This window comes from Monodelphis domestica, chromosome 5, assembly GCF_027887165.1.
Source record: "Monodelphis domestica isolate mMonDom1 chromosome 5, mMonDom1.pri, whole genome shotgun sequence".
Lineage (NCBI taxonomy): Eukaryota > Metazoa > Chordata > Mammalia > Didelphimorphia > Didelphidae > Monodelphis > Monodelphis domestica.
The window spans coordinates 26,324,597-26,351,412 of NC_077231.1; the positions used below are offsets into that span (position 1 = coordinate 26,324,597).

General features: G+C 37.9%; 1 protein-coding gene across 3 annotated transcripts in view; it reads left to right on the top strand.

Annotated features, from left to right (window-relative positions):
* Positions 1–26,485, top strand: part of PTGES3 (prostaglandin E synthase 3) — a 47,184-nt gene extending 20,699 nt beyond the window's left edge. Inside the window, exons 7-9 of one of the 3 annotated variants that reach the window (XM_007506107.3) lie at positions 339–363; positions 17,676–17,696; positions 26,128–26,485. In XM_007506107.3, coding sequence (XP_007506169.1) covers positions 339–363; positions 17,676–17,696; positions 26,128–26,174 — 93 coding nt within the window. In that variant the 3' untranslated portion in view covers positions 26,175–26,485. Of the gene's footprint in view, positions 1–338; positions 364–892; positions 2,119–17,675; positions 17,697–26,127 lie in introns of those variants that run through there. The other 2 variants (XM_007506108.3, XM_007506109.3) reach the window with 2 other exon arrangements.
* The last annotated feature ends 331 nt before the right edge of the window (positions 26,486–26,816 follow it).

Sequence of the window (26,816 nt, forward strand, 5' to 3'; positions counted from 1 at the left end):
CTTTCCACCTTAGAATCAACACTATGTGTGGATTTCAAGGCAGAAGATTGGTATGGGCTAGGCAATGGGGGGTAAGTGACAGGGTCACACAGCTAGGAAGAGTCTTGGCTAGATTTGAATCTAGGACCTCCTGTTTTGAGGTCTGGCTTTCTTTAAAATTTTAAAGATGAAGAAAATGAGGGGGTTGCTGGGGATGTAGCCAGGAAAATCACATGTCACAGTAATAATGTAAAATATCTGATCAAATTGACCATTAAACTCCAAGCATGTTTCTACCTTGCTAAAAAAAAAAAAGTTGTCCAGATACATTTTATAACTTTTTTTTTTCCATTTTTTAGGATTCACCAGACAGTGATGATGAAAGTAAGCTTTTTAAAATTTGAAATAAGTTACTTATCTAAATGTTTTAGGCACTAATCTTTAAATTCAAATTCTTTCCACTTGAGCAGACTTTCTGCTGTTTACTTCTCTCATTTGCCCAGATTCCTTATCACCCTTCAGGAAATAATCCATTTAATGTTGTTAAACAGAGCTGGAGAAGTTTTGACCAGTTCTTTCTTGGGTCTGCTCTGCTATCCTGACTGTTTATAATGTCTTGAGGCATTAAGCTGTATTAAGTTGTCTAATGCTTTGGATCAAATTAAATAAACTATTTAACAGTTGAGGAGAAAATCTCCTAAGTTCTCAGAAGAGAGGTAATAATTTGAAACCTTATGCCATGCCAAATCTAAATAGCCAAAGCATAAGTCTGAATGAATCTTGAAGTGATTTGGGGCAACACAGACAAGCTGGCTAAAAGGTGAGCCAGAGTGTATCTCTTCTTTTCTATACTTTTAAGTAAATATGAATGTTAGAAAGTTTACATTTTACTTTTCACTAACTTTTCTTTCAGAGATGCCAGATCTGGAGTAAAGAAAAAATGTCGTCTTCAGGGTTTTGGGAAAGAAAGATAACTTCATTGCAAAATTTTCATAATTGAGAGAATTCCTACGTTGGTAGCTCTAAAGGCAGATACTGTGTTTGCCTCCTTTAATCCATTTTCAATCTGTTTGTTTTTAAAAGGCTTCACTAAGGGTTGATGTGTACTATTGTATGGGTCAGTTTTAAGTCAGCTGAGGCAATAACCTTATGCATGAACATTTTTCCAGATTTCCAAGAAGCAATTGAGGTATAAGCAATGGACACAGTCATTGCAGTTTAAAAAAAAAAAAGTTCACTGATTCTCTTTACTACTTCGTAACACAGATACTGACATGGTGAGGAGATTTTGCTTATTTTAAGGGGTTTAAAATCACTTCCCCCTGACTTAAAAGGATGTAGACTAAAGAATTTTAAGATGTTCAGATTTTAGTACACAGAATCAAACTGCTGAAGCAAGTTTAATTGGCTGACAACTTAAACTGATAACATTGCTGTACCTCCGGAGTGTCTTCAGGATTGTTCCACTAATGTTTTATTTTTAAAAAAAAATAGTCAATTCACATTGTTGTATTTAAATGATCACTAGTTAGTGTTCCAAATGTATCTTAGCTAAAACTAGTGAAGCCCTAATTTAAATGGTTATGGAGCCTGTACATTTGGTATTGTTTGACCCTTAAGCTTTTACATCTCTTAGTATGGAGGAGGAAGAACAGCTATACATTGTTGCTTGTCAATCTGTACATTTAGACCAAATTTGTATTTGCACTGTCAGTATGGAAAACGAGTGACAAAATGTTTAATACACTATGGGGGTTTTTTTTCTTTTTTTTTTTGACTCGGCTTATAATAAGGCTGAAAAAAACTTCAATTTGTGTTCAGAACAGTGGGGATTTTTTTTTTTTAATGTCTGCATTCTTTCTAATAAACAGTTGAAGACTTCTTGGCTGTCCTTTTAAGTGTCTGGTTTACTGTAATTTCATGTATTACTATTTACTGGAATGGAATTTTTATTTTTATTTGAGGAAGAATATAGTAGAACTATTTCCTCTTAAATGAAGGAGGCTTGTTGTAATGTTCCCAGGAAACTTTTTAAAAAGCAGATCTGTAATAGAACTTGTAGATACACTTTACAACAGTTGATAAAGAAAGTGTTGTGATTTGACTGAAATAAAACTAAATGTGTTGTCCTCCTCTAAATCTTTGAGCTTCTGCATTTGAGCAGTTTTTGTATCCCTCAGCTTCTGCACCTTTGCCATACCATTAAGATGCATCATATTTCACCCTTCACTTTGGTGTGTATTCAGGGTTTTTCAAAAGGACTCTCCAAAACTCTAGAGCTAGGGAGGGAAAACTTGGAGGAAAGTCATGCCCTTCCATTATCTTCATTATCTCAGTATGGTGCATAAAAGCATTTTAACAATTCTTTAAATATTGATTGAAAATGTGTACCCTCAGAGCCCTTAGCTAAAGGACTTATCTAAATGACTGACCGACTGGTCTCTGATTGAGTTACTCTTCTCTGACATCGAATGGGCTTCTACCTTTGAGGGATGTTTTGCAGTTTGATCTTTTACTTCTTTTTTTTTTCATTGAGATCTTTGTCTTAAAAACTGTTTTCTTGGACTCGCACAGCTCTTAATTTTTGAACATCATCTAGTTAGAGGAGTTGAAGATTGACAAAGGATTAGATTTTGTTTCCTATTTGGAGGCATAGCAGTAAAGCTTAGCATTTCTTCTCTGTATTCACCATTCCCCAGTTTCCTCAGAAAAGCAAGGGGTAATGGAACAGATTTGGAGCCAACAAACACCAAGGTTTCAATCCTGCCTCTGACACCTAATAGCAGTGTGAACTACTCTGAGACTTTTTCCTCATCTGAAAAATGGAGCAGATAATACTCTTGACACCACCTCACATTTTGTTGTAAGGGAAGTGCTTGGCAAGCTTTAAAGGTTTATAGAAATGAGTTATTTCATCATTTACTCCTGAATTATATAGGAGATTCATTGCAAAATTAAGTAACTCATTCCTCAGTCTAGTATGATGCTGTCTGATAACTATCATGAACTCCCTTTGAGAAAATTCTAGAGCATTCCTTATATGATGTTTAAAAGTACTTAGTAAACACTTAATAAATATTTATTGATTTAATAAATGCCTGTTGACTGAAAGGCAAATTCCCAAGCCAGCTCTCATGAGTCAGATCGTTTTAGGTTATTCAAAATGGGTTTTCCTTGTGCCCCAGAGATTTGTTTTTTTTTTTTTAATACATCAGGTTACCTTTGGCAATTGACTCACCAAGTCTACCTTGAAGTTTGCATTTAATTCATAGAAAGCTATGCCCATTTTTGTCAGGCAACAGAATGTGATAAAATATCTCCCAACAGGAATCTTCTACCTTTGGGGCTTCTTGGATGAATCATCTTTCACATATCATCCCTAACTTTAAGCTTAACATATATGATGGGGAACAAGGCAGATAGACAGCTCTAGTAGGATTTTTAATGGGATCATGTAGATGATGTGGAAATAATCGCTTTTACTTGAAGGGTTTGAGTAATGTTTTAAGTTGATGCTGGCAACTCATCTAGAGGATTTCAAAAGACACAGGTAATGGGATGGGAATTAGGGAGAGAAGTTTAGGGAATAGTAATCATGTTTGATTAGAGGGAGAAGGATGCTGTAAAATGTGGCTGAAAGGCAGTCGTGGAGGGCCTTTATTGTTAGGCTAAAGAATTTGTAAAGGCTTTTGAGCCTGCATGTGATATAGCCAGATTTTTATGAATTACTAGGTTGGTGTCAATAGGAATTTTAAAGACAATTGGGAACTTTTTGTGGTTGGAGAGGAATAGCATTTTATGGTTGGTAGTTTTCACTACCAAATCAGTAGGAATCTCTCATATTTTCCACGTTTACCACAGAGGTGGCAGGTCTGATGGACAAAGGCACTTGGATTAGATCCCAAGTACAAATCCTGCCTTATTTCCACTTTCCGTCTGACTGGGGAGGTCAAAACCTCTGACTCTCATTTTCCTTGCCAGTTAAATAAGGAGATTGCACTAAATGGTCTCTGTGATCCTATGAACCTTGTCATGAGCAGGTGGTCCATTTTTCCCCCCTTTGACCCTAGCCAATTCCTCAGTAAAAGAGAGCTTCATGGAAACCTCAATGTTGGTTAAACATTTCTGCAAAATAGTACAAGACAGTGCTAATCCTTTTTTTTTGCCATATGTCTTCCTTAAGCCAGACCAACTTCATTTCATGGGTGAGGTATGTAAAAGGATGTAGCCTCTAAGCAAAGAATCAAAATTGTGGGCTATTTGGTTGAAACCAGCATAATAGTTTGACAATCCTTCAAAGAGGAGCTGGTGGGTTTTCCAGACATGTTCTGAGTTCTTACTTGGATGTTGAATAATGGCTTTGGGTAGGAATTCTGGTTGGAATGAATGAGAGTCTTTGCAGAAGGTGTAACCACATGATGGGGAATTTGTCACAGCTGAACACCATGGTGTGACCAAAGGTTTAATTAAGCAGCTAAAATAGAATATATGCTCTTAGTCTCACTTTCTTTGGCATGTTCTCCATACAAAACAAGCCAAGATTTATGTTGATGGGCTCTTAACATCCTTTCCTGGGTTTGGGTTCTTATCCCTCATAGTATCCATTCTCTTGCCCAACTACTGTTGTGTGCCTCCGTGACCACATTTCAGATGCTGTGTCACCTTCAAGATGCTAAACTCCAAGATACAGTTCACACTGAGTAGCAGCAAAGCAGGACTTATTTTGGACAAAAATGATGTAGTCTTGGCTTGAGGCAACTCAAAGTCACTTCCTGACCCCGACCCTCAGGTTCCTGAGAATCAAGAGACAATGGATAGAAACATTTTCTTCTTCATAAAAGACTAGCACCCCATCTGCAGTCCTCAAGTCTGCCCTCTTCTCTTCCACTCTTGTAGGTGATGCTGGGAAAAGCCTTGCAATGGAGCTGATTTCATCCATTCACCATTTATGTTGCACAACCAGGGAGAGTGCTCCCTTCTCCCTGCTCTGCTGGCCTTGTATTCCCTGCGAATTGACAGTCTCTTACCCTCTTCCTGCCTCCTCTGTTAGCTCTGCCCAATCCATTCTTCACGCTATCACAGATAAATTTCACTTAGGCAAAGGCCTAATTATGTCATTTCTCTGTTCGTAATTCTCTCTTGGCTCTCCACTGCCTGCTGAACAAAGTTAAAAATTCCTAGCATTCAAGGCCCCTCCACACTTATAATATATACATTTTCATCCTTATTATTGTCTCCCCTTCACAATACACTTAGCCTTAACTAGATCATATGCCTAATTTTGTCCTTTTTCCACCTATGCCTTTGTTCTTGGTTTTATCTGTGAAGCTTTCTGACTCCTGAATTTGAGAATGGTCTTTCTTGTTGGCACCTTTCGTAGGTATTTTTTTTTAAACATTCTCTTTTGCCCTATACTTAATAGTATATGTGTGGCCATCCCTCTACTAGATTATAAGCACTTGGAGATGTGTCTCATTTCTTTGGTATGCTTTTAATAGTGAATTAATAATATTGAGACCTTCTCCTGGGACTTGTGAAAAGAAAGGAAGGTAGTCACATTTTCTGGCTTCAGTTTGCCTTTTAGGTGGGAAGAAGAATTCTTTCCATTTAGTGAACTTCAATAACCATTTACTTCCTTTTCTCTTCTAGATTTCTGTAAGGATTTAAGTCTCCTTGGGTTATTATTAACACTTTTAGAAAGATTTGTTCTTACTTGTAGTTAACACAACTTTCAAGCAGGAGTCTTTGAAGGCTCAGTTGCTCAAAGATAATGATACTTACTAGTTGGAAAATCACAACCTCCCTTTGCCTCATATGCAAAATGGCGGTAAAATCGATCTCCCAGTCCTTTGAGCATCAAGTGAGATCATTCTAAAGCACATAGCGTTCCTGATACATAATAAGCACTATATGGATGTTAGTTATTATTAAATGGCCTTAAAGAGTCTTTGACCTAATGTCTTCTAGTAGGATAATGCAAGATTCTTAACTTTGTGTGCCATGATTTATACTGAAATATAGTTATCAAAATACAAGTTCACAGGTGCTCCACACTCCAATATCCTCCCTTGTTTATTATTTTACCCTTTACATGTAATAACACATTTTTACATAAATTTTCCCATTATGATTCAAATTGTCTCCCTTCTTTCCCTCTCAGAGCTGGCAAGCAATTCAATCTAGGTTATACATGCATTGTCACATGAAACATTTCCATATTCATTTTTGTAAGCAAATAATCTTATAAAACCAAGACCCCAAAATACATGCCCAAATAAACAAGGGGAAAAATGTATGCTTTCATCTGCATTCTGACTCCAGCAGTTCTTTTCTTTGTCATAATTCCTTCAGAATTGTCCCGGATCATTGCATTGCTGGTAATCGTTAAATATCGCATTTGATCGTTCCACAATATTGCAGCTACTGTGTACAGTGTTTTCCTGGTTCTGCTTATTTCACTGCATCAGTTCATGAAGGTTTTTCCAGCTCTTTCTGAAATCTTCCAGTTCACTATTCCTTATAGCACAATAGTATTCCATCACCATCATAAAACAATTTGTTCGGCCATTCCTCAATTCATGGACATCCCTTCAGTTTCCAATTCTTTGTCACCAAAAAAGCAGGTATAAATATTTTTGTAGAAACATCCTTTCCCATTTACCCCCCTCCCTTTGGGATACAGACCTAGTAGTGGATCAAAGCTATGCATTATTTTATAGCCTTTGGGGCACCATTTCCAATTGCCCTCCAGAGTGGTTGGATCTGTTCACAATTCCACCAGCATTGCATTCGTGTCCCACTTTTGCCACATCCCCTCCAACATGGATCATTTCCCATTACCATCATATTTTCTGGTAGGCTTGAGGTTGAAGTTATCTTAATTTGCATTTCTCTAATGGAGGAATTTAGAACATTTTTCCATACGATTGTTGATAGCTTCGATTTTGCAAGATTCTGGAAAGCACTGGAATTAGAAGAAAGTCTCAAGTCTCAGAGTTGGCATTATACTAAGTCTCAGCTTCCATGCTAGGACCTTGATGGAGTTGGTGATGTTGCAGTGTTGTGAGTGACTTGCCAGAGGTGTGATTATTTTTGCATTTACAGATGGGGATTAGCACCCAAGGGGGGGGAAAGTTGTTAGTGAGAATTAGCCCAAATATTGGTACAGTAGTGGTGCCTCTTACCCAGGCTGGAAGTGCCACTGCACTGTCAGGGGGAAGAATCCCAGTACAGCACTAATCTGGCACAGAAGCTTTAACCGGCTCCCTTTTTCTGATGAGCCACTCCTTAGGCATTCTGCTTACCCTCTCCTCCGCTAGGCTCCCCCTATTGGTGCTGGACTTAATGCAGACATCTTTTACTGTGGCCCAGAACTCGGAAACTAGAGATGCCAAGCCTGAGCCTCCATATAGCAGGAATTGGAGGTCTACTCACCATACACTTGACCCAAACTGGCAGAGAGACTGCTCACTCAGAGGGTCTGCTCCAAGGATTGACTTTACTCCTAAGCCTAGGACCAACTCCATGAGCACTGAATAAATAAGATGAAATATTTCAAGGTTTGTTGGAAGAACTAAACAGCACTCTGCGTCTTTATTACAGGTACTTGGCACTTGTCAAATATTTCATCTCTTACAAAGTAAAGGGATTGGACCAGATAATCCCCAAATTTTTTTTTATTCCCTTACTGTAATCAATACTGTATTTTGGGTCCAAGGCAGAAGAGTGGTAAGGGCTAGGAAATAGCGGTCTGAGGCTAGATTTGAACCTAGGATCTCCCAACTCTTGGTCTGGCTCTTAATCCACTGAATCACCTAGGTGCTACCCCCTTAAATTTTTTTTTCAAAGTATTTTGGAAATTCAAGAGAATTTTTTTGGCTGTCTAAGGCATATTAGAGCCTAGAGATTTAAAGGAAAGAGGAAACTTAAGTTCCTAGGTGTGGGAAACTTGGTGGTTAAAATGTCCTTGCCAATTGGCTGCTGTGAAATTTGAAGTCTTAAGTTATTGGGACCATGAGAGAGACCTTAAGATAGGGGTTCAAGTCTCCTCTGACATACTGGCTCTGTGGACTGAGCAAAAGCACTTCTGAGCCTGGCACATGAAATGTGATAGGATCTCTGCCTCTGAGAAGTTCATGGTCTACTAGTGAGAGTACAGGTTGTACAGATAATGCTAGGTAGGGGTAAAGAAAAGATCTGGAGGACACACTGGGAAAACTGGAAGAGGAAAAGATCATTGCCAGAAAGACAATTGGTCTCCCCTTCAGAAGAAGAGGGACCCAAGTTGTGCCTGAGAAAGACTGATAGCTAGTTATCTTAAACCAGAGTTCTTGCTTTCCAGGCTTGGGGTACATGGAGGCAGATTGAGTTTGGGGCACAGCTAATAGTTAAATTTGGTAGAAGCCTAGAATGCTTGAAAAGGAAGTAATACGAAATAAAGTTAAGTAGATTGAGAGAGAGAATATATACTAAATAAGGTATTAGAAAAAAGCAGATATAAAGCAACCAGCACTAATAATGACAGGTAACATGGAAGGTTTTATGCTAAAATAGGTTCTTGAACTGAGTTTTGTTTTGTTTTTAACACTTTATTTTCTGTTTTGGAAACAATTAGCAAATCTATCCCTAAATTCTCATGACTAGTCTCACATCTTGAATTCCCTTTCAAAGGTCTCGATCGTCCAATAGATACCTTAATCTCAACTTGTTCAGAACTAAACCCCCCTCTTCCCACTGCCATTGCTCTTTTCCCACTAAGCTCACCCCCTTTCCAACCTTTCCTTTTGCTGTCAAGGGCTCAACTATCCTCCTAGTCCTCCAGGCTCAACACCTAGATGTCATCTTTGGCAACATCTTTTGGCAACATCTTCAATATCTCCCTTCTCTCTTCCATTGCCATCCTGCTGCCTCCTCTTAAACATGACCTATTGCAGTACAAGTTCCAACCATCTTATTCCCACACTCAATAAAGTCCAGTGGCTCCCCATCATACCCAGGATTAAATACAAAATCCCATTTGGTTTCAAAATCCTTTATAAACTCGTCCCCCCTCCACCATGCCCCCATTTCATTTTTTATTGTCATGCAAACACTTCTATATTGGTTCCATATTCCATTGTTGTAAGGGCACACTCATACAGAACCCAAACCCCAAATAAAACCCAAGAATACACTGATGGGGAAGACAACTCCAACAGTTCTTTCTCTGGAGGTGGAGACCATAAGTCTTTCAGGATTGTTCCAGATCAATGCATTGCTGAGAGCAGCCAAGTTTTCACAGATAATCATCGTCCAATATTGCTGTTACTGTGGACGATGTCCTCCCAGTTCTTATTTTGCTCTGCATCAGTTCCCACTACTCTTTTCAGCTTTGTAAAAAATCATCCTGCTCATCACTTCTTATAGCAACATAGTATTCCATCACCAACATGTACCATAATGTGCTCACCCATTCCCCAATGGACGGACATCCCCTCAAGTTTCCAATTCTTTGGCCACCATAAAAAGAGCAGCTAGAAATATTTTTGTACAGATGGGTCTTTTCATTTTCTCTTTGGGATGCACACCCAATCGTGGCGTTACTGGATCCTGTCTTCTTACATTCCCATCACACTCTGATCCAGGACACTCCCATCTCTAAGCCCTGGGCATTTTCTCTGGCTGTCTCCCCTACCTGGAATGCCGAGCTCTCTCATCTCTCCTCCTGGCTTCCTCTCTTTCTTTAGATACCACCTAAAATCTCACCTCCATGAAGCCTCTACTAATCCCTTTAATTCTAGTGCCTTCCCTCTCATTTCCTAGTTATCCTCTACTTGCCTTCTCCCCTGTTTAGGTTGTTAGCATTGTCTTTTGCTCTACTTTGTATCTCTAATACTTGGAACATAGTTAGATGCCCAATAAGTGCTTATTGACTGACTGCCAGGATGTGAGGGTGCCAAATTGCCACAGAGAGGTGAAGGAGGACAAGAACTTCGAATATGAATTTGGTAACCGAGAGATCACTGTTAATGCTGGACAGGTTCAGTTGAATGATGACCTGATCAGAAGGCTGATTTCAAATGATAATGGAGAAAGTGAGAAGAGAGGAAGTGGAGGAAACTAGTGGAGAGCCTCAAATTCTTTGCAAAAGAGGGTATTGTATTCTGTAGGTAATAGGGAGCCAGTGAATATTTTTGAACAATCAAAATTTTATTTTTATCATGCAAAGCAATGTCCCTATTGGTCATTATCATAAGAGCACACTCATAGAAAACCAAAATCCCAAAATAAAACCATAAATATTGATGTGAAAGATGACTCCAGCAGTTCTTTCTCTGGAGGGGGATAGCATTCCCTGTCGTGTCTTTCAGAGTGGTCCCAGATCATTGGATTGCTGAAAGTAGCCAAGTTTTCCCAGTTGATCATTGTGCAATATTGCTGTTACTATGTACAATATTCTTCCAGGTCTGCTTATTTTTGCTCTGCATCAGTTCATATAAACCAACTGTTAAGAGTCTGACATTTTAATAACATTTTTGGAAGTTTTGTGAAGGAGAAATTTGGGAGGGTTGAGAGAGACTGCAGGCAAAATTGATTAGGATGAACTCTAGTTCTAGGTGTTTGAAGTGGATAGAACACTGGGATAGGAATTGGGAAGACTTAATTTTCCTGAGTTCAAATCAAGCCTCAGACACTTACCGTATGATCCGGGGCAAGTCACTTAGCCCTGTTTGCCTCCATTCCTTATTTGTAAAATGAGCTAGAGAAGGAAATGGCAAGTCATTAAAAAGGGGCCCTAAAGAGTCTACATTGCCAAGAAAAACTATTACTCAAATTAAAAAATTTATTACAAAAATAAATTTTTAAAAACTCAAAAAGATCCACTAGGATACTATTACAGTAATCTTAGACCATAGGTGATAGTGGGGAGAAATTAGAAAAAGGGAAATCAGGAGCAATTTGGGGGAAAGAATCATATGTGTTTCATTTTAACTTCATGTATGTTGAGATTCAGGAAATGGCAGGACATCTTGGTTGAGATATCCAATAGATAGAAGCAAATGCAGGGCTGAAATTCAAGGAAAAAAGGTAAGGGTAAAAAGGAAATGTAAGTAGCATTGAAAATTTCATGTTAAATAGTCATTTAAGAGGAAAAAATGCTGTACAAGGAGTCCTTTTTTAAACATTTAAATTTATTTGTTACATTAAAATACATAGGTAATTCCTTCCCTTCCTCCTCTTCCCCCATTAGAGAAGGCATCATTTGACAAAAATATATATCTCTATATAAAATTATATCTTGCTTATTTCTATTTGTTGGCTCTTTTTATGGAGGTAGAAATATACAAGTCCTTCTTCAAACTATTTCTTTTGTATATAATATTCTGTTCTGCTGGTTTCACTTTATAATTTCATGTAGCTCTTTCCATGTTTTTTCTTTTGATTTTTTAAAAAACCCTTACCTTCTGTTTTAGAATTAATACTGTGTATTGGTTCCTAGGCAAGTAAAAAAAAATGGTTCCTAGAAGGGTAAACACTAGGCAATGGGGAATAAGTGACTTACTCAGGATCACACAACTAGGAAGTGTCCAAGACCAGGTTTGAACCCAGAACTTCCCATCTCAAGTCTGGCTTTCAATCCATTGAGACACTTAGCTGCCCCCTTTCTGTGTGTGTTTTTTAATTAACCTGCTCACCATTTCTTGCAATAGAGTGTTACATTTTCATGTTTCATCCTTTGCAAATGAAAAATACAATTTGATTCTTGTTAAATTCAGAATTTTTTTTAAGTTAATGCTAAGTTTATGAATTTGGAAGTCCTGGAAGTCCTTTGGAAGTTGTTCACTGAAGCCAAGGAAGTTTGATAACAAAGGAGAGCATAAATAGAAGACAGCTGAGTTTTGGTGTACATCCATCCTGGGTAGAAGTAGGAACCAGCAAAAGATAGCCAAAGAGATGTGGTCTGAAAGTTTAGAAAGACTATTGTCCTGGAAATGAGAGGAAGAAAGAATATGTTGGAGTAGGTGACCAAAGGTTTGAAATGTTGCATAGAAGTCAAAGAGGATGAAAACTGAGAAAAAGCCAATTAGCAATTCATTGGTGATTTTGGAGGGAATAATTCTTTTGGGCTAGAAGCTCAATTGAAAGAGGTAGAATAAGAAATAGAAATGAAGATCAATGGAATAGATTAGGAAAGCAATACATAGTAGTAAGTAACTATAGTAACCTAGTGTTAAGTAAACCCAAAGATCCCAGATTTAAGGTGGAGGTGGTAGGGGCAGAACTCACTATCTGACAAAAAGATGCTGGAAAAACTAGAGAACAATATGGCAGAAACTAGGTATAGACCAACATCTCACACCATATACCAAGATAAAGTAAAAATGGATACTTGATCTAGAAATGTTTAAAGGCAATACCATTAAACAAACTAGAGGAACATGGAATAATTTCCCTGACAGATCTAGGGATAAGGGAAGAATCTGACTAAGTAAGACAGAAAACATCAATATCAGTGAAATAGTTAATTTTGATTTATTAAAATGTTTTTGTACCAACAGAACCAATACAACCAATATTAGAAGGGAAACAAAAAACTGGGAAAAATGTTTATTGCAAGTATCTTTGACACTGGCCTCATTTCACCTGTGTATAGAGAATTGAGTCAAATGTATAAAAATACAAGCCATTCCCCAATTGATAAATGGTCAAAGGATGTGAACAGGCAGTTCTCAGATGAAAAGATAAAAAATATCTATAGTCTTATGAAAAAATGCCTCAAATCACATTTAGAGTAAATAAAAACAACTCTGAGATATCACATTACACCTACCAGATGGGCTTATATGACCAAAAAGGAAAATGATAAATGTCAAAGGGGATGTGGGGAAATTGGGACAATAATACACTTTTGGTGAAACTATGAATTTTAGAAACCAATTTGGAACCAGTCCCAAGGGGCCATAAAACTATTCATACCCTTTGACCCAGAAATACCCTTACTGGGTCTTTTCCAAAGAGATCAGAGTTAGGGGAAAAGGACCTACTTGTGCAAAAAACATTTTTAGTAGCTCTTTCTGTAGTGGCAAAGAATTAGAAATTGAAGAATTGTCCATTCATTGAGGAATGGCTGAACAAGATGTGGTATATGGTTGTAATGGAATACTATTACACTATAAGACATGATGAATAGGGTGAGTTTAAAAAAACCTGGAAAGACTTATATGAATTGATGCAAAGTGAAGGGAACAATCAGAACAATATATACTATATACATTAACTGAAATATACAATAATTAACTGAAGAACTAAACTATTATCAGCAAGGCAAGATAACTTCAAGGAATTCATGATTTAAAAAAAAATGCTAATCACAACCCAAGAAGGAACTGTGAAAGCCTGATAGCAGATCAGAGCATGCCATTTTTTACTCTTTTCTCTCATTAGCTTTTTTTTTTAATTGTGTGCAATATATGTCTTCTTTCACAGTGAAGAAAATGGAAATAAGTATTTCTTGAAAGCACTGGTGGGTTTTTTTGTTTGTTTTTTTGCTGCCTCAGGGAAGAAGGGAGAAAGAGAATCTGAATAGAGAAATGTCAAATAACAATTGTCAAAAATTGCTTCTATATGTAATTGAAAAATTAAGTTTAAAAAGTTAAAAAAGAAAGGGGTGAAAGACTGAATGAGGGATTATGAAAGAAAATAATTTCAAAGAATTTTTTGCACAAAATCAATGCAGCTAGAACAAAAGAAACTGTCAGGTTGGGAGAAATCTTAGTATTAAATTGCTCTAATTTATAGGATATCCCAAAAGTCTTAGTGCCATTTTATGTGTATCCTTAGCTGATGCCCTCATCATGGTTCATAAATACTATTGAAATAGCCTCCTCTTTGCTTTTCCTGACTTCAGGCTCTCCACTCTCCATCTTCTACAAAGCTGCCAAGTATTCCGAAGGCACAGTTCTGATTATGTTATTCCCCTCCCCAAGGAGTCCCAGGACTTCTCACTTGTCCTGTAGAATAAAATACAAACTCACCAATTTGGGATTTAGAGTCCTTTGAACTGGCTCCAGCCTATCTTTCAATGAAAAAGCATTTATTAAGCACTATTATTATATGTTACCCTGCCATTGTATCAAGTGCTGGAGATCTAAATACAAAAATAAAAGAATTCTTTTTGTGGTAGGCAAAGACTGGGAGAAAAAATAGGGAGGGAGGATGCCTATCACTGAAGGAATGACTGAATAAATCGTGGCAAATTAATGTGAAAGGGGCACCTGGGGGAGACGGTGGAGAGAGCACTGGACAGGTGAATTCAAATCCAGCCTCAGAAACTTCCTAGCTGGGGGACTTGGAGCAAGCAAGTGACTTAACCTCTGTTTGCCAGTGGAGAAGGAAATGTCAGACAACTCCAGTATTTTTGCCAAGAAAACCCCATAGACAGAGGTCCACTGGGTTACAAAGATTTGGACATGACTGACGTGACTGAACTAATTAATATGATGGAATACCATTACAGTATAAGAAATAAGTGATTTTTTTTAAACATAAAAAGATGTATTCGAACTGATGCAATGGAGTAAGCTGAGCCAGAATAGCAATTTATAATATTCATCAATATTATAAGAGCAAATGATTTTGAAGAATTTTATAAATTGAAGAATGAAATGAACTGAACAAAAAATTTCATGCAATAACAACAGGATAAATATACAGTTTTGAAAACTAAGGACAGTTGAGACCCTCCATGATTCCAAGGACCAGTGGTACCCCAGTCATGGCGGAGATGATGGATTTAGGGCATGGAACAAGAGAAATATTTTTTGTATTTACATACTTTTAGGGGGGCTTTAAAAAATATTTTATTTAGTATTTTGTTATGATTAATTATTAATAAGTTATTAGTAATATAATAGTATAGTATTAGTATATATTACAATATTTAGTATACAGCCACTAAGGGAATTTGTTTTGCTTGACTGCATATTTATTAAGAAATTTATTGGGGTTTATTTCCTTTTCCAATTGATTGAGAGTAGGAAGAAGAGAAAAGAGAATTTTTTTTTTAACCCTTCAGTTTTAGAATAGATCCATAATATTGATTCTAAGGCAGAAGAGGGTTAAGAGCCAGGCAATTGGTTTTAAGTGACTTGCCCAGGATCATACAGTTAGGCAAGAAAATAGATTTCTATTTATTTTTCAAAAAATAGAGAGATGGAGGTTGTTACAGATATGGAATATTGCATGCACTGTCAGATGAGGTCATTATTATTAGTTTAATTATTTAGCAATCTGTAAATAAATGTAAAAACATGTTAAAAGAAACAAAAACCATTCTTGACCTCAAGGAATTTACATTCTCCTGGGGAAACCCTACATTCACACAGAAGCAATTAAGCATTTATGTATAAAACATACAAAGAAAAAACAAAAATGATCTTTTTGCTTCCTTCTCAACTTCCTTCTATTTGCTTCTGTGCATTTTAAAAGAATGTTTTGGAGGGCAGGTAGGTGTCTCATGGATAGAGAGCCAGACCTGGAGACAGGATGTCCTGGGACCAACTGTGATTTCGCACTGCCTAACTTTGTGACGCTGGGCAAGTCACTTAGCCCCAATTGCCTAGCCCTTACTGCTCTTCTGCTTTAGAATCAATACACAATATTGATTCTGAAACCGAAAGTAAGGATTTTTTTTTTGCATTTTTGCATTACTATTGCCAAATATTAGCCCCTTCTGAATCCACATTTTCCAATTAAAAACTGAAAAAAAAAAAAGAAAAAGAAAAACCTCTTGTAACAAATAGTCAAGCAAGATACCCATGTGGTAGCCAGGTCCCAAAATATATGGCTCTTTTCCCCCCCTGACTTCTCCCCTTTATTTTTTTAATAAACATTTTATTTTACCAATTACATGTAATGACAAATTTACACATCAGTTTTCTGAAATTATATGATCCAGATTGTCTCCCTCCTTCCTTCCTTCCTTCCCCCATCCTGGAGCTGACAAGCAATTCAGTCTGGTTTGTACATGTATTTTTTTTTCTGTTTTATATTGTATTTTTTATTTTAATTTAAAAAAATTTTCCATGTTTACATAATTCATTTTCTTTCCCTCCTCCTTCCCAGAGATGACAAAGCAATTCCACTGGGCTGAAAAATGTTATCACTTGATACCTATTTCATATTATTCATTTTTGCTATAGAGCGATCTTTTAAAGCCTAAACCCCAAATCACATACCCATATATACATTTGATAAGTGGTGTCATATGTTCTTCTTTGGGTTATACATGTATTATCATGCAAAACATTTCCATTGTTCATTTTTGTAAGAGAATAATCATAATAAAACCAAAACCCCCAAATAAAAACCCAAATAAACTAAAGCAAAAAAATCATTTGCTTTCATCTGCATTCTGACTCCAACATTCTTTCTCTGGAGGTGAATATCGTTCTTTGTCATAAATCCCTCAGAATTGTCCTAAATCACTGTATTGCTGTTAATAGCAAAGTCTATCCCATTTGATCATTCCACAATATTGCAGTTGCTGTATACAGTGTTTTCCTGGTTCTGCTTATTTCACTCTGCATCAGTCCATGACGGTCTTCCCATCTCTTTCTGAAATCCTCCTGTTCATCATTCCTTACAGCACACTAGTATTCCATCACCATCACGTATCACAATTTGTCTCTTTCTGTACCTTGAAGCCATCACCCCTCTGTCAGGAAGTGCTTCATCACAGGTTTCTGGGAGATGTGGTTAATCAGAATTCTTACATTTGTCATTCTTTCAGAGTTGTTTTACCTTAGGCAATGTTGTTATCTTGTAGAAGCTTCTGATTCTGCTTGCCTCACTCTGCATCAGTTCCATCTACCCAGGATTCTCTGAAATCACTTCTTTCCTTATTTCATGTGAATAATATTCCATCGATGTATGCATCACAGTTTGTTCATCCATTCCCCAAACCATGGATGCCCTCATCCTTAGATTCCAGTTCTTTGCTATTTTCCCCCACCCCTCTCCTCTCTTTAATTCCTCCTTCAGAATCAGAAATTTTGTTTTGATTACATTAACCCCTCCCCAATATTTACCTCTCTCTTAACCTCTATCCCTGTTCTTGCTGATTTCATTGATGGGTTTGATTTATTTCTTCACCAAATTGTGAGAATGTGTAAATTCAATTTTAATTTGTCCATTTCAGATAAGATTGTTCTTCTGATGCCCATCTTTCCTACCTCCTTCTTGTTTATTCTTCCTGTGAAGCACTCCAGTTATGAGAAATATTACACTCTGCTCCTTTCTTCCTCCTTTCTACAATAATATATTCTTTTTATCTTCCCTTTTCTTTTCCCACTTGAAACTCTCATTACAATCCATCCCCACATCCTATGTTTTTCTTTTTTAACTCCCTCAGTATCTTTTAAATACATTAAGATTTTGAAGGGTTATTTTCTGACCCCATTAGGATGTTAGCATTGCATCATCATACAGCTCCGTCTAATTGGTTACATAAATTTACCTTTCTGGATTTCTGTGGATTCATGTTTGCATTTCAAAGTTATTACTCAACTCTGATTTTTTTCATTGGAAATGCTTGAAAGTCCCCTCCTACTAAAGTTCTCATGTTTGCATTTCAAAGTTATTACTCAGCTCTGATTTTTTCATTGGAAATGCTTGAAAGTCCCTTCCTACTAAAGTTCCATTTTTTCCCCTTCTAGGAGCATCCTCAGCTTTGCCTGGTAAGTTATTTTTGGTTGTAAACTTATCTCTTTTACCTTTTGGAATATTGTAATCCAAGATCTCTTCTCATGAAGAGTAAAAGCTGCTAAATCCTGTGTGATCCTGACTGGTTTCTTACTACTTGAACTCCTTTCTTACTAGTTGCAGTAAAAAAAAGTGGAAAAAGTAGAAGACAAAATTCTGGATTTTGACTATGACATTCTTGTCAAATTTCTTTATGACGTTTCTTTCAAAAGTGTTTGACAGATTCTTTCTTCACTTTGTCCGCTGGTTCTAACAGATCTGGGTAGTTTTCACTTATGATTTAATGAAAATTGTGGTTGATCATTTTAATGATGATTTTTAGGGAGTCTAATGATTCTTTTTTGAATAAAGTTTTATTCAGTGTCCTAATCAGACTATATATTGAGAAAACAACAAAAAGGATACAAGAAAAAAAAATCTACATTAAAACCTTTTGTTGGGATGCTTTCCACACACTTTCCACAAAACAGAAACTAAAATAACTTGTTATATACAATGAGTCATGTATATAATCTTGATGGGGTTTTTTTGTTCATGCACAAAAAGTGTTATCTAAAATATGGCTTCTTGAAATGAGAGCATTGCCACTACTATACATGGCTGAATTCACAAATCTCTTGTAACCAAAGCTTTCCTTTCACTTCTCTAGTGCTCTACTACTAAGCTTTGTTTACTAATAGTAATTAAAATCTTTTTGTCAGTGCTGAAACTACTGCTACTACTGGAAGCACTGTAGTCATCTTGGGGATATGCATTAACAAAACATGGGCCCTCACCACAAATGCTGGAAGTGTTGCTTACACAATTTCTTCCTTTCATGGGACCAAAGTTTGAAGACTATTGTAGTTGCCAAAGTCATTGTAGTTTCTACCACCTCCAAAGGTACTTCTATCATCGCCAAATCTGTTGCAGTCATCTCCATTTCTGCCATATTCTCCACCACCACCACCGCCACCAAAACACCAACGAAGTTCCCACCATGGCCAAAATTGTTCCATGAAAGCCACTGCTCTGGCCACCACCCAAGTTCCCAGAACCACTCTGACCTCTTTGAGTAGAAGTACTGGCCTTATCTTACTGAGACAAAATTTGCCTTACTTCGCAATTGTGGCCCTTCACAATTTGGTATTTTTGAAAATCAATGTTATCCACAGAGTCATGTTCATCAAAAGTTCAAAAATCAAGACATGATTTCAATCATTTCAATTTTTCTATATTGTTCCAAGTTGTCTTTTTTTTTTTAACATGTACGTTCCATCTCAGAATCAATATTGTGTATTGGTTCCAAGGCAGAAAAATAGTAAGAGCTAGGCAATGGTGGCTAAGTGGCTCACCCAAGGACTGCATAGCTAGGAAGCGTTTGAGGTCATATCTGAACCCAGGACCTCCTGAGCCACTTCGCTATCCTCAAATAGTCAAGTGTTATTAGTCGATGACTTGTTTAATGCCACCCACAAAGATTTCTTTCACTATTTAGTGGTCTTTGAGTGTCCTTGATGGAAATTGTTCTCTTTGGTTCAACAATAGTCACTAAACGTTAAATGCCTACTCTTTGCACTTTTACCACCTTTAAATGCTGGGGATACAAATACAAAAAAAGAAAGCCAGTGATCCCCCTCAAGGAGCTTAAGGTCTAATGAGAGAAGACAACACAAAAGGAAACTGAAAAGTGGAGAGAAGTGCTATGGGTAGTTCACCTCAGAGGTCTTAGGGAATTTGAAGTCCTCAGGAGCCCCAACACTGAACGTGCCTGCACTTGCACTGGCCATTGCCATTCCTGGTGACTTTCAAGGGCCACATTATAGGTTTCTGACCACTCTGGGGCTTTTTCAAGGCGACCTTCTCTTTCTATTTCTGGACACAGCTCTGCAGATAACATTTGTCCCTGGCGTCTTTCTGGTCACTCTAGGAGGATGACATTTGTTTTATGGTACTTCATTTTTCTGGTGGCTTCTGTTCTCTTGCTTATTGGCTTCTGGTTAACTTTTTGTACAGTTCTGGGATAATTTACTGTAATTGCTTACTGGATTTCTTGATCATTATTTAGTCTGGTCCAATTTGGAGGCTTTTGCTGGAATAAAAAATTTGGGAGCTTCATCGACTGTCTTCATTCAGGCAGCTCTCTTGGCCAGGTGCCTCTAGTTTTCCCATTTTACAGTTCAGGGAACTAAGACCTAGTGACTTCCTGAGGGCCAAACTGTCCATAAGTGTCAGAACCCAACCCTTCTTGACTCCAGGACTTTTACTCTTGCCAGCATGCTGCCACTCTGTGACAAGGACTTGAGCCAAGGTATTGGGCATGGTTTAGAAAGAACAGAGGAGGATACATGATCTAGACATAAAAATGAGATATCATAAGTAAATCAGAAGGAACAGGAACATGCTACCTCTCAGATTTATGGATGGGAGAGAAATGTATGAATTAATAAGATATGGGAGAGCACTGTGAAATGTAAAATGGATCATTTGGAATACATAAAGTTGTGAAGTGATTGTACAAATGAAATGTTACCAAGATTAGAAGGAAAGCAGAAAGTTGTGGGGAAATTGAATATACCTCTCAGATATTATACGAGATTCTCGTATCTAAAATATAGAGAATTTTGTCAAATTTGTAAGAATGAGTCATCCCCCAATTGATAAGTGGGCAAAAGATACAAACAGTTTTTAAATGAAGTCAAAGCTACTATAAGTATATGAAGGAATGCTCTAGATCACTAGATCAACAACTGAGATACTTCGCACCCCTCAAACTGGCTAAAATGACAAATGTTGGAGGGGATGTGGAAAAATGGGGACACGGATGTAGCGTTGTGGTTGGCGGAGCTATGAATGGAACCAACCATTTTGGAGCAATTTGGAACTATACCCAGGGAGAGTTATAAAACTGTGCAAACCCTTCAACCCAGCAATATGATTGCTAAGGTCTGTTTCCCAGGGAGATTGGAGAAAAAGGAAAAGAACCCATATGTTCCAAGATGTTTGTAGCAGCTATTTTTATGGTGGCAAAGAACTGGAAATTGAGGGGATGCCCTAACTGGGCTAAACAAGGATAGGCTTGTGATAAAATATAGAAGCAATGAACAGTGAAATAAGTAGAACCAGGAAAAGAGTATACACAGCTATAGAATGAATGCTGGAGGAATAAACTGACTGTTACCTCCAGAAAGGGAGCTGAAAGAAAGGAACATGTTGCTCTCCAGGATGATACCTGCCTTCTGTGATGTGGGCAGGGTAGAACGGGGCAGGGATACTTGTGGCTAGGACTTATGATGTTGATATGAAGACAAGTAAGCTAAATAAATAAGAGATTTTGATTTAATTTCATACAATTTTCTTTTTTGTATATAGAAATGCTTGTTTTATTTGGTTTTGCAAAATTTGGAGGAAAACAAGGAATGGATGTGAAAGAGATTGTGGAGACAGAATCAGTGAGACGTGGCCGTTGTTTGGGCAGAGAGAGATGAAAAAGGTGCTGAGGATGACTCCAAGGCACTGAAAAAACAGCTCTTGTGTTTTAAGTACTTCTGTCTTTTCTACTTGGAAAGTTCAGAACTTTGCAGTTTTCTTGACAAGACACTTTATCTTTGTGCCCTTGCACAGACTGCGTCTCCATACCTGGAATGCACTCATGCATTGCCTCCCACTTCCAAGCATCCCTGACTTCCTTCAGGGTTCATTTGAACTGTGAGAGTTTACACGGGTGGGAATGTTCTTGACCACTTTAGTCACTAGTGAGTCTGCCTGGTTTTGTGTTTGCCTCGATGTCTTTTGTATTTACTGGTTTGTAGGCAGCTAAGTGGCATAGTGGATAGAGTGCAGGGTCTAGAGTCAGGGAGACTCATTTTCCTAAATTCAGGCTTCAGATGCTTACTAGCTGTGTGATTGTAGGCGAGTCATTTAATCATGTCTGCCTCAGTTTCCTCATTGGTAAAATGATCTGGAGAAGGAAATGGCAAAACTAAATAGTCACAAAGAGTTGGACACGTCTGCAAATGATTCAAAAACAATAAAATTGACTTGTTCATGTTGTTTCTACCCTCCAATAGAATAGAAACTCCTTAATGGGAAGGAATTTTCATTTTTGTCTTTATAAAATTGTACCCAGCACACTGATTGCTTATTGAATGAGTGAATTCTTTAATAGATGATTGGGTATAAATAATTTTCAAAAGCAGAATTGCAAAGTATCAACAACCACACGAAAAATACTCCAAATCATTAATAAGGGATATGTACTTTAAAACAACTCTGAGTTTTCACCTCATATGCATCACATTAGCAGAGATGATATTTATTTTGCTCCTTTCCTCCCTAAACTGTGATTTCATCTGCATTGAGAACTTGAGAACTCTCAACACTTGCCAGTGGTCACATTGGGCAAAGGTGATAAATGACCAAAAATAAAATGGGGGGCTGTGGGGAAAACTGGCATGCTGTTGGTAAATTGTAAACAAATTCAGCCAGTCTGAAAAGCAATTTGGAATTAGTGAGGAAAAGTTTCTAAATTATTCCTACCCTTTGATCCGGAGATCCCACTCCTGGGCAGATATTCCTAGGAGTTTAAAGTCAAAAAGCAAAATCCCCAAACTTTCAGTGGCCCTTTTTTGTGATAGGAAAAAAAGGAAATGATGGAGTTGTCTATCAATTGGAGAACAGCTACATGAATTCTGGTATATGAATGTAATATTATCGTACCATAAGAAATTTAAAATATGAGGAATTTGGAGAAGCCATATAGAATTCATATGAACTGATGTAAAATAAGGAGAATGAAGAGAATAGTTTCTACAAATACTGCAATAAAGTAAATGAAAACAACACTAAAAGGCAGCAGAACTCTTCTTGATGATAATGGTCAATCATGGCCCCAAGAACAGAGATGAAATACACTTCTCTTTCCATTCTCTTGAGAGAGAGAAAGGAGATTGCATGTGGGAAACAGTTTAGCCTGTCAGATTATGCTGATTTTGCTTAATGTTTTTATGTTACAAAAGAGGGTTCACTGGGAAGGGTTGTTCCAGGAAAGGACTTTGACATAAAAAATATTAACGTAACTTTTTTTTTTTAAACCCTTACCTTCCATCTTGGAATACTGTGTGTTGGTTCCTAGGCAGAAGAGTGGTGAGGGCTAGGCAATGGGGTTAAGTGACTTGCCCAAGGTCACACAGCTGGGAAGTGTCTGAGGTCACATTTGAACCCAGGACCTCCTGTCTCTAGGCCTGATTCATCCACTGAGTCACCCAGCTGCCCCCAACATAACTCTTTTAAAAGAGCAAATGCCCAGAGAGAAAGTGATGATTGTCAAGACTTTTTCTCTGAATTTAATAGTGAAGAAGAAAAATTTTAGAAGTGAAAAAAGATATAGGCTGGTAACCTGGAAAGTTTTTGAAGAAAAGAAGAGACGGGCTACCAGTAGAGGTACATGCCCATAATATTTGCTACCAGGAAATCTTAGGCTTTGGGGTCACTTGAGCTTTCGAATTCTGAGCTGCTAAAGGCTAAGCTGATTGGGTAGTTTTGTTATTCTGTTAGATAAGAATGGTTAGAGTAAGGATCCGAAAACACTGGGGGTTGGGGAGAGAGAAAGGCAGGTTAGGGGAAATGATCCTACCTAGTGAGGGTGCACCAGTAGACATCTAAACAAAGAGAGAGGGGAGAAAGTAGTTACCCTTGAACCTTACTCTCCTCTGCACTGCTCAGTAGAAAGAAGAATACAGACACAGACACATAGAGGCTGGAGAAGAATTGCATTTCATTCAACAAGGAAATAGGAGAGAGACGGAAAAAGTAGGGAAGGGGGATTTGAGGAGGGGCAGACAAAAAGGTATTTCTAATCAAAATAAACTAAGAATATAAAAAATATCGATATTTCTTTGAAGTGGCAAAGAGCGGTCATCTTTATCAGAGAAGGTCTATCTATAAATTAGGGAATGGATAAATAAATTATAGTATCTAACTATGGTATGATACTGCTTTACTCATCTCTCATTGCCATAGAGCATAACTACAATTCCAGAAGCCTAATGATGAAACATGTTACCTACCTCATGACAGAGAAGTGAAGGACTCAGGATGCAGAACGAGACAAATAGTTTTTGTACATGGACAATGTGGACATTTTTTTTTTAAACCCTTACCTTCCATCTTGGAGTCAATACTGTGTATTGGCTCCAAGGCAGAAGAGTGGTAAGGGCTAGGCAATGGAGGTCAAGTGACTTGCCCAGGGTCACACAGCTAGGAAGTGGCTGAGGCCAGATTTGAACCTAGGACCTCCCGTCTCTAGGCCTGGCTCTCAATCCACTGAGCTACCCAGCTGCCCCCTGGACATATTTTTTTGATTGACTATATTTGTTTTTCTCGTGTTCTTAGTTGGGAGTTGGGGTGAGTGAACATACAAGAAGGAAGATTTTGACTGGTTAAAATAAAATATTTTTTGTGCTTCTTTTACTATTAAGTCAATTTTGATTTTTAGGAAGTTATTTTCTTCAGTACTTTCTATACCACTTTTGCCAAACTCTTTTCATAAATCCTTTGCAAAGCTCCCTCTACCACTCTTAATCTGACTTTTGCATTCTTTTTTTGCTTTAAAAAAAATCTTGAATTCTTTTGGGGCTTGTGTCTAATCTGTATTTTTCCTTGAGGTTTTGCTTTAGATGTTTTCAAGTCATTGTTTTATTCTATCTTTGTCTTGATCTTCCTTATCATCATATGTTTTATTTTTTATGGTCAGGTTCTTTTTTTATCCTTTGATATTTTTCCATCCTCGTTGCCTTCAGACTTTGTGTTAGTGGTGGGTTCTGCATACCTCTGGGAGAATGACTGGCTTGAAGTTTTGTCTTTAATGTACTCTTGCTGTTTCCAAAACTCAGTCTAAGTCAAAGTCCAAGTTTCAAAGTGGTGAGATCCAGGGAGATATGTGGTCACTGCCTTTACGGCTTATATACTGCAAGTTCTTGACCCAGGTTTTGGTTTGTTGAGTTTCCTTAGATGACTGCTGGTTTAATCACAGTGAATCTGCTGGGAGGTTCTCTAGGTTTGGAACATCTGATCTGTTGGTCTCTCCTTCCCTGGCTTATTCCTCCCCAGGCTTATGTGTGGAACTGAAGGTTCAAACTGAATTCCCTGGGGCTGAGCGTCACAGAGATATTTCTGGAGCTTGTTCCTTGCTCCTTATACAGACACAGTCCCTGCTTCCTAAGGACTGTGACCACTATTCTCTGGCCTGGGTAATAGATAATACCTGACAATTACATCCTCTGTTCCTGCTTCCAGTGCTAGTTCAGGGCCCTGGAATCGTTCTGCCCAGGTGGTCAGTTCCCTCGCTGTCTCGGGTTGCTGGATGCTGCATTTACTTCAAGGCATGCCTGGCCAGTCCCCAACCCAATGTCTGAAGACCTCTCTGTCTTCCCAAGCTGCCCAGGCCGGAAAAATGACTCACTACATCTTTTCCTTGGCTTCCCCATCAGAGTTTGTTTTGGCCCATTTTCTGGGTCTTTGTGGAGGTTCTGTGTTGACTAGGAAAAATGCTGACTCTGCCTCCAAAACGATTTGTTTTTTGTTTTTTTGAATAAACTTTTACCTTCTGCCTTAGAATCAATACTAGGTGTTGGTTCCAAGGTAAGGGCTAGGCAATGGGGGTCAAGTGACTTGCTCAGGGTCACACAGCTGGGAAGTGTCTGAGGCCAGATTTGAACCCAGGACCTCCCATCTCTAGGCCTGACTCTCCATCCACTGAACCACCCAGCTGCCCCTGTTTGTTTGTTTTTTAAAGAAAGAGTATATCAGGAACAATGAATAGAATGAGTGCAGAAAAACCTGGAAAGACTCATGAACTGATGCAAAGTGAAGTGAGCAGAATCAGGAGAACAATGCATACATTAACAGAAATATTATAGAATGATAAACTTTGAAAGACTAAACCATTATCAGTAAAGCAAGTCTCCAAGATAATCCCAAGGGACTCATGATGGAAAATGCTCTCCTCAGCCAAAGAAGGAACTGTTGGAGTCTGAGTGCAGATCAAACATGCCGGTGTGTGTGTGTGTGTGTGTGTGTGTGTGTGTGTGTGTGTGTGTGTGTGTTGATATGTGACTTCTATCATGACATGAGCAAAATAGAAATTTGTATTGCATGAAAGTACTGGTATAACCTATATCAAACTATTCACTACTTTGGGGACAGGTTGGTAAGGGAGGGAGGGAAGGAGAAAATCTGAATTTTAAAGTATCAAAAAACAATTGTTAAAACATTGTTTCTACACATAACTGGAAAAAAAGTTGAAGGGGGGAGTAAAGGAGTGGGAGATATGGAAGGACATGAGAAACTGATCAGCTATGAATGGTAGAGGGTACCGGGATGAGCTTACAGCAGGTGATAACAGTCAGACCCCTTATTCTCTTCCAGCTCTCCAGATGCTAACAAAGATCCCAGAGAGCAGCCGACAAGCCTAGATGTGAGCCTCTTCCAAGAATGACTGAACCCCAAGAGGTAAAGAGACATCTGGAAGGCCACCAAACAAGTCAGGAGCAAAACAAGATTGAGAATCTGTTGTCCTTATGTTCTAGCCCTTATTGTCCCCCTTCCCACTTTCCCCTACTGCTTCTCTTTTCCGATGACCAACTAAAAGGAAGGAGAAATCTTTCCCCAAAAGTCAGAGCGGTATGTCAATACCCCAAACTGAAAATATGGTAAAAGTGTGGTATCTGTTACCCTGCCTGTATGTTCACAATTCAGTTAATTTTAATAAAATTTGTTATCTTGATGTGTGCACTTGACATCGAATGTTTAATTGGTTATCCTGAACTGACATAACACTTTGTTTGGAACTTCTAATTTAGTTGGACAAATAACCCATAGAGGCTAATTCACCAGAATGCATATTTGTGACATTGTAGATAAATAACGAGCTGAGCCCAGAACGGAACAGGAGGACGACAGCAAATTGGATTGCCTTTGGGAAATTATGCAATGATTTTAATGACCTCAATTTTTTTTCCTGAAAGATCTATTTTTAAAAAAATGTTTTATTACTCTTTTTCTAAAACATAATTCTCACTTCCTCCTAATTGCCCTTTTCCCCAATAAAGTTCTCC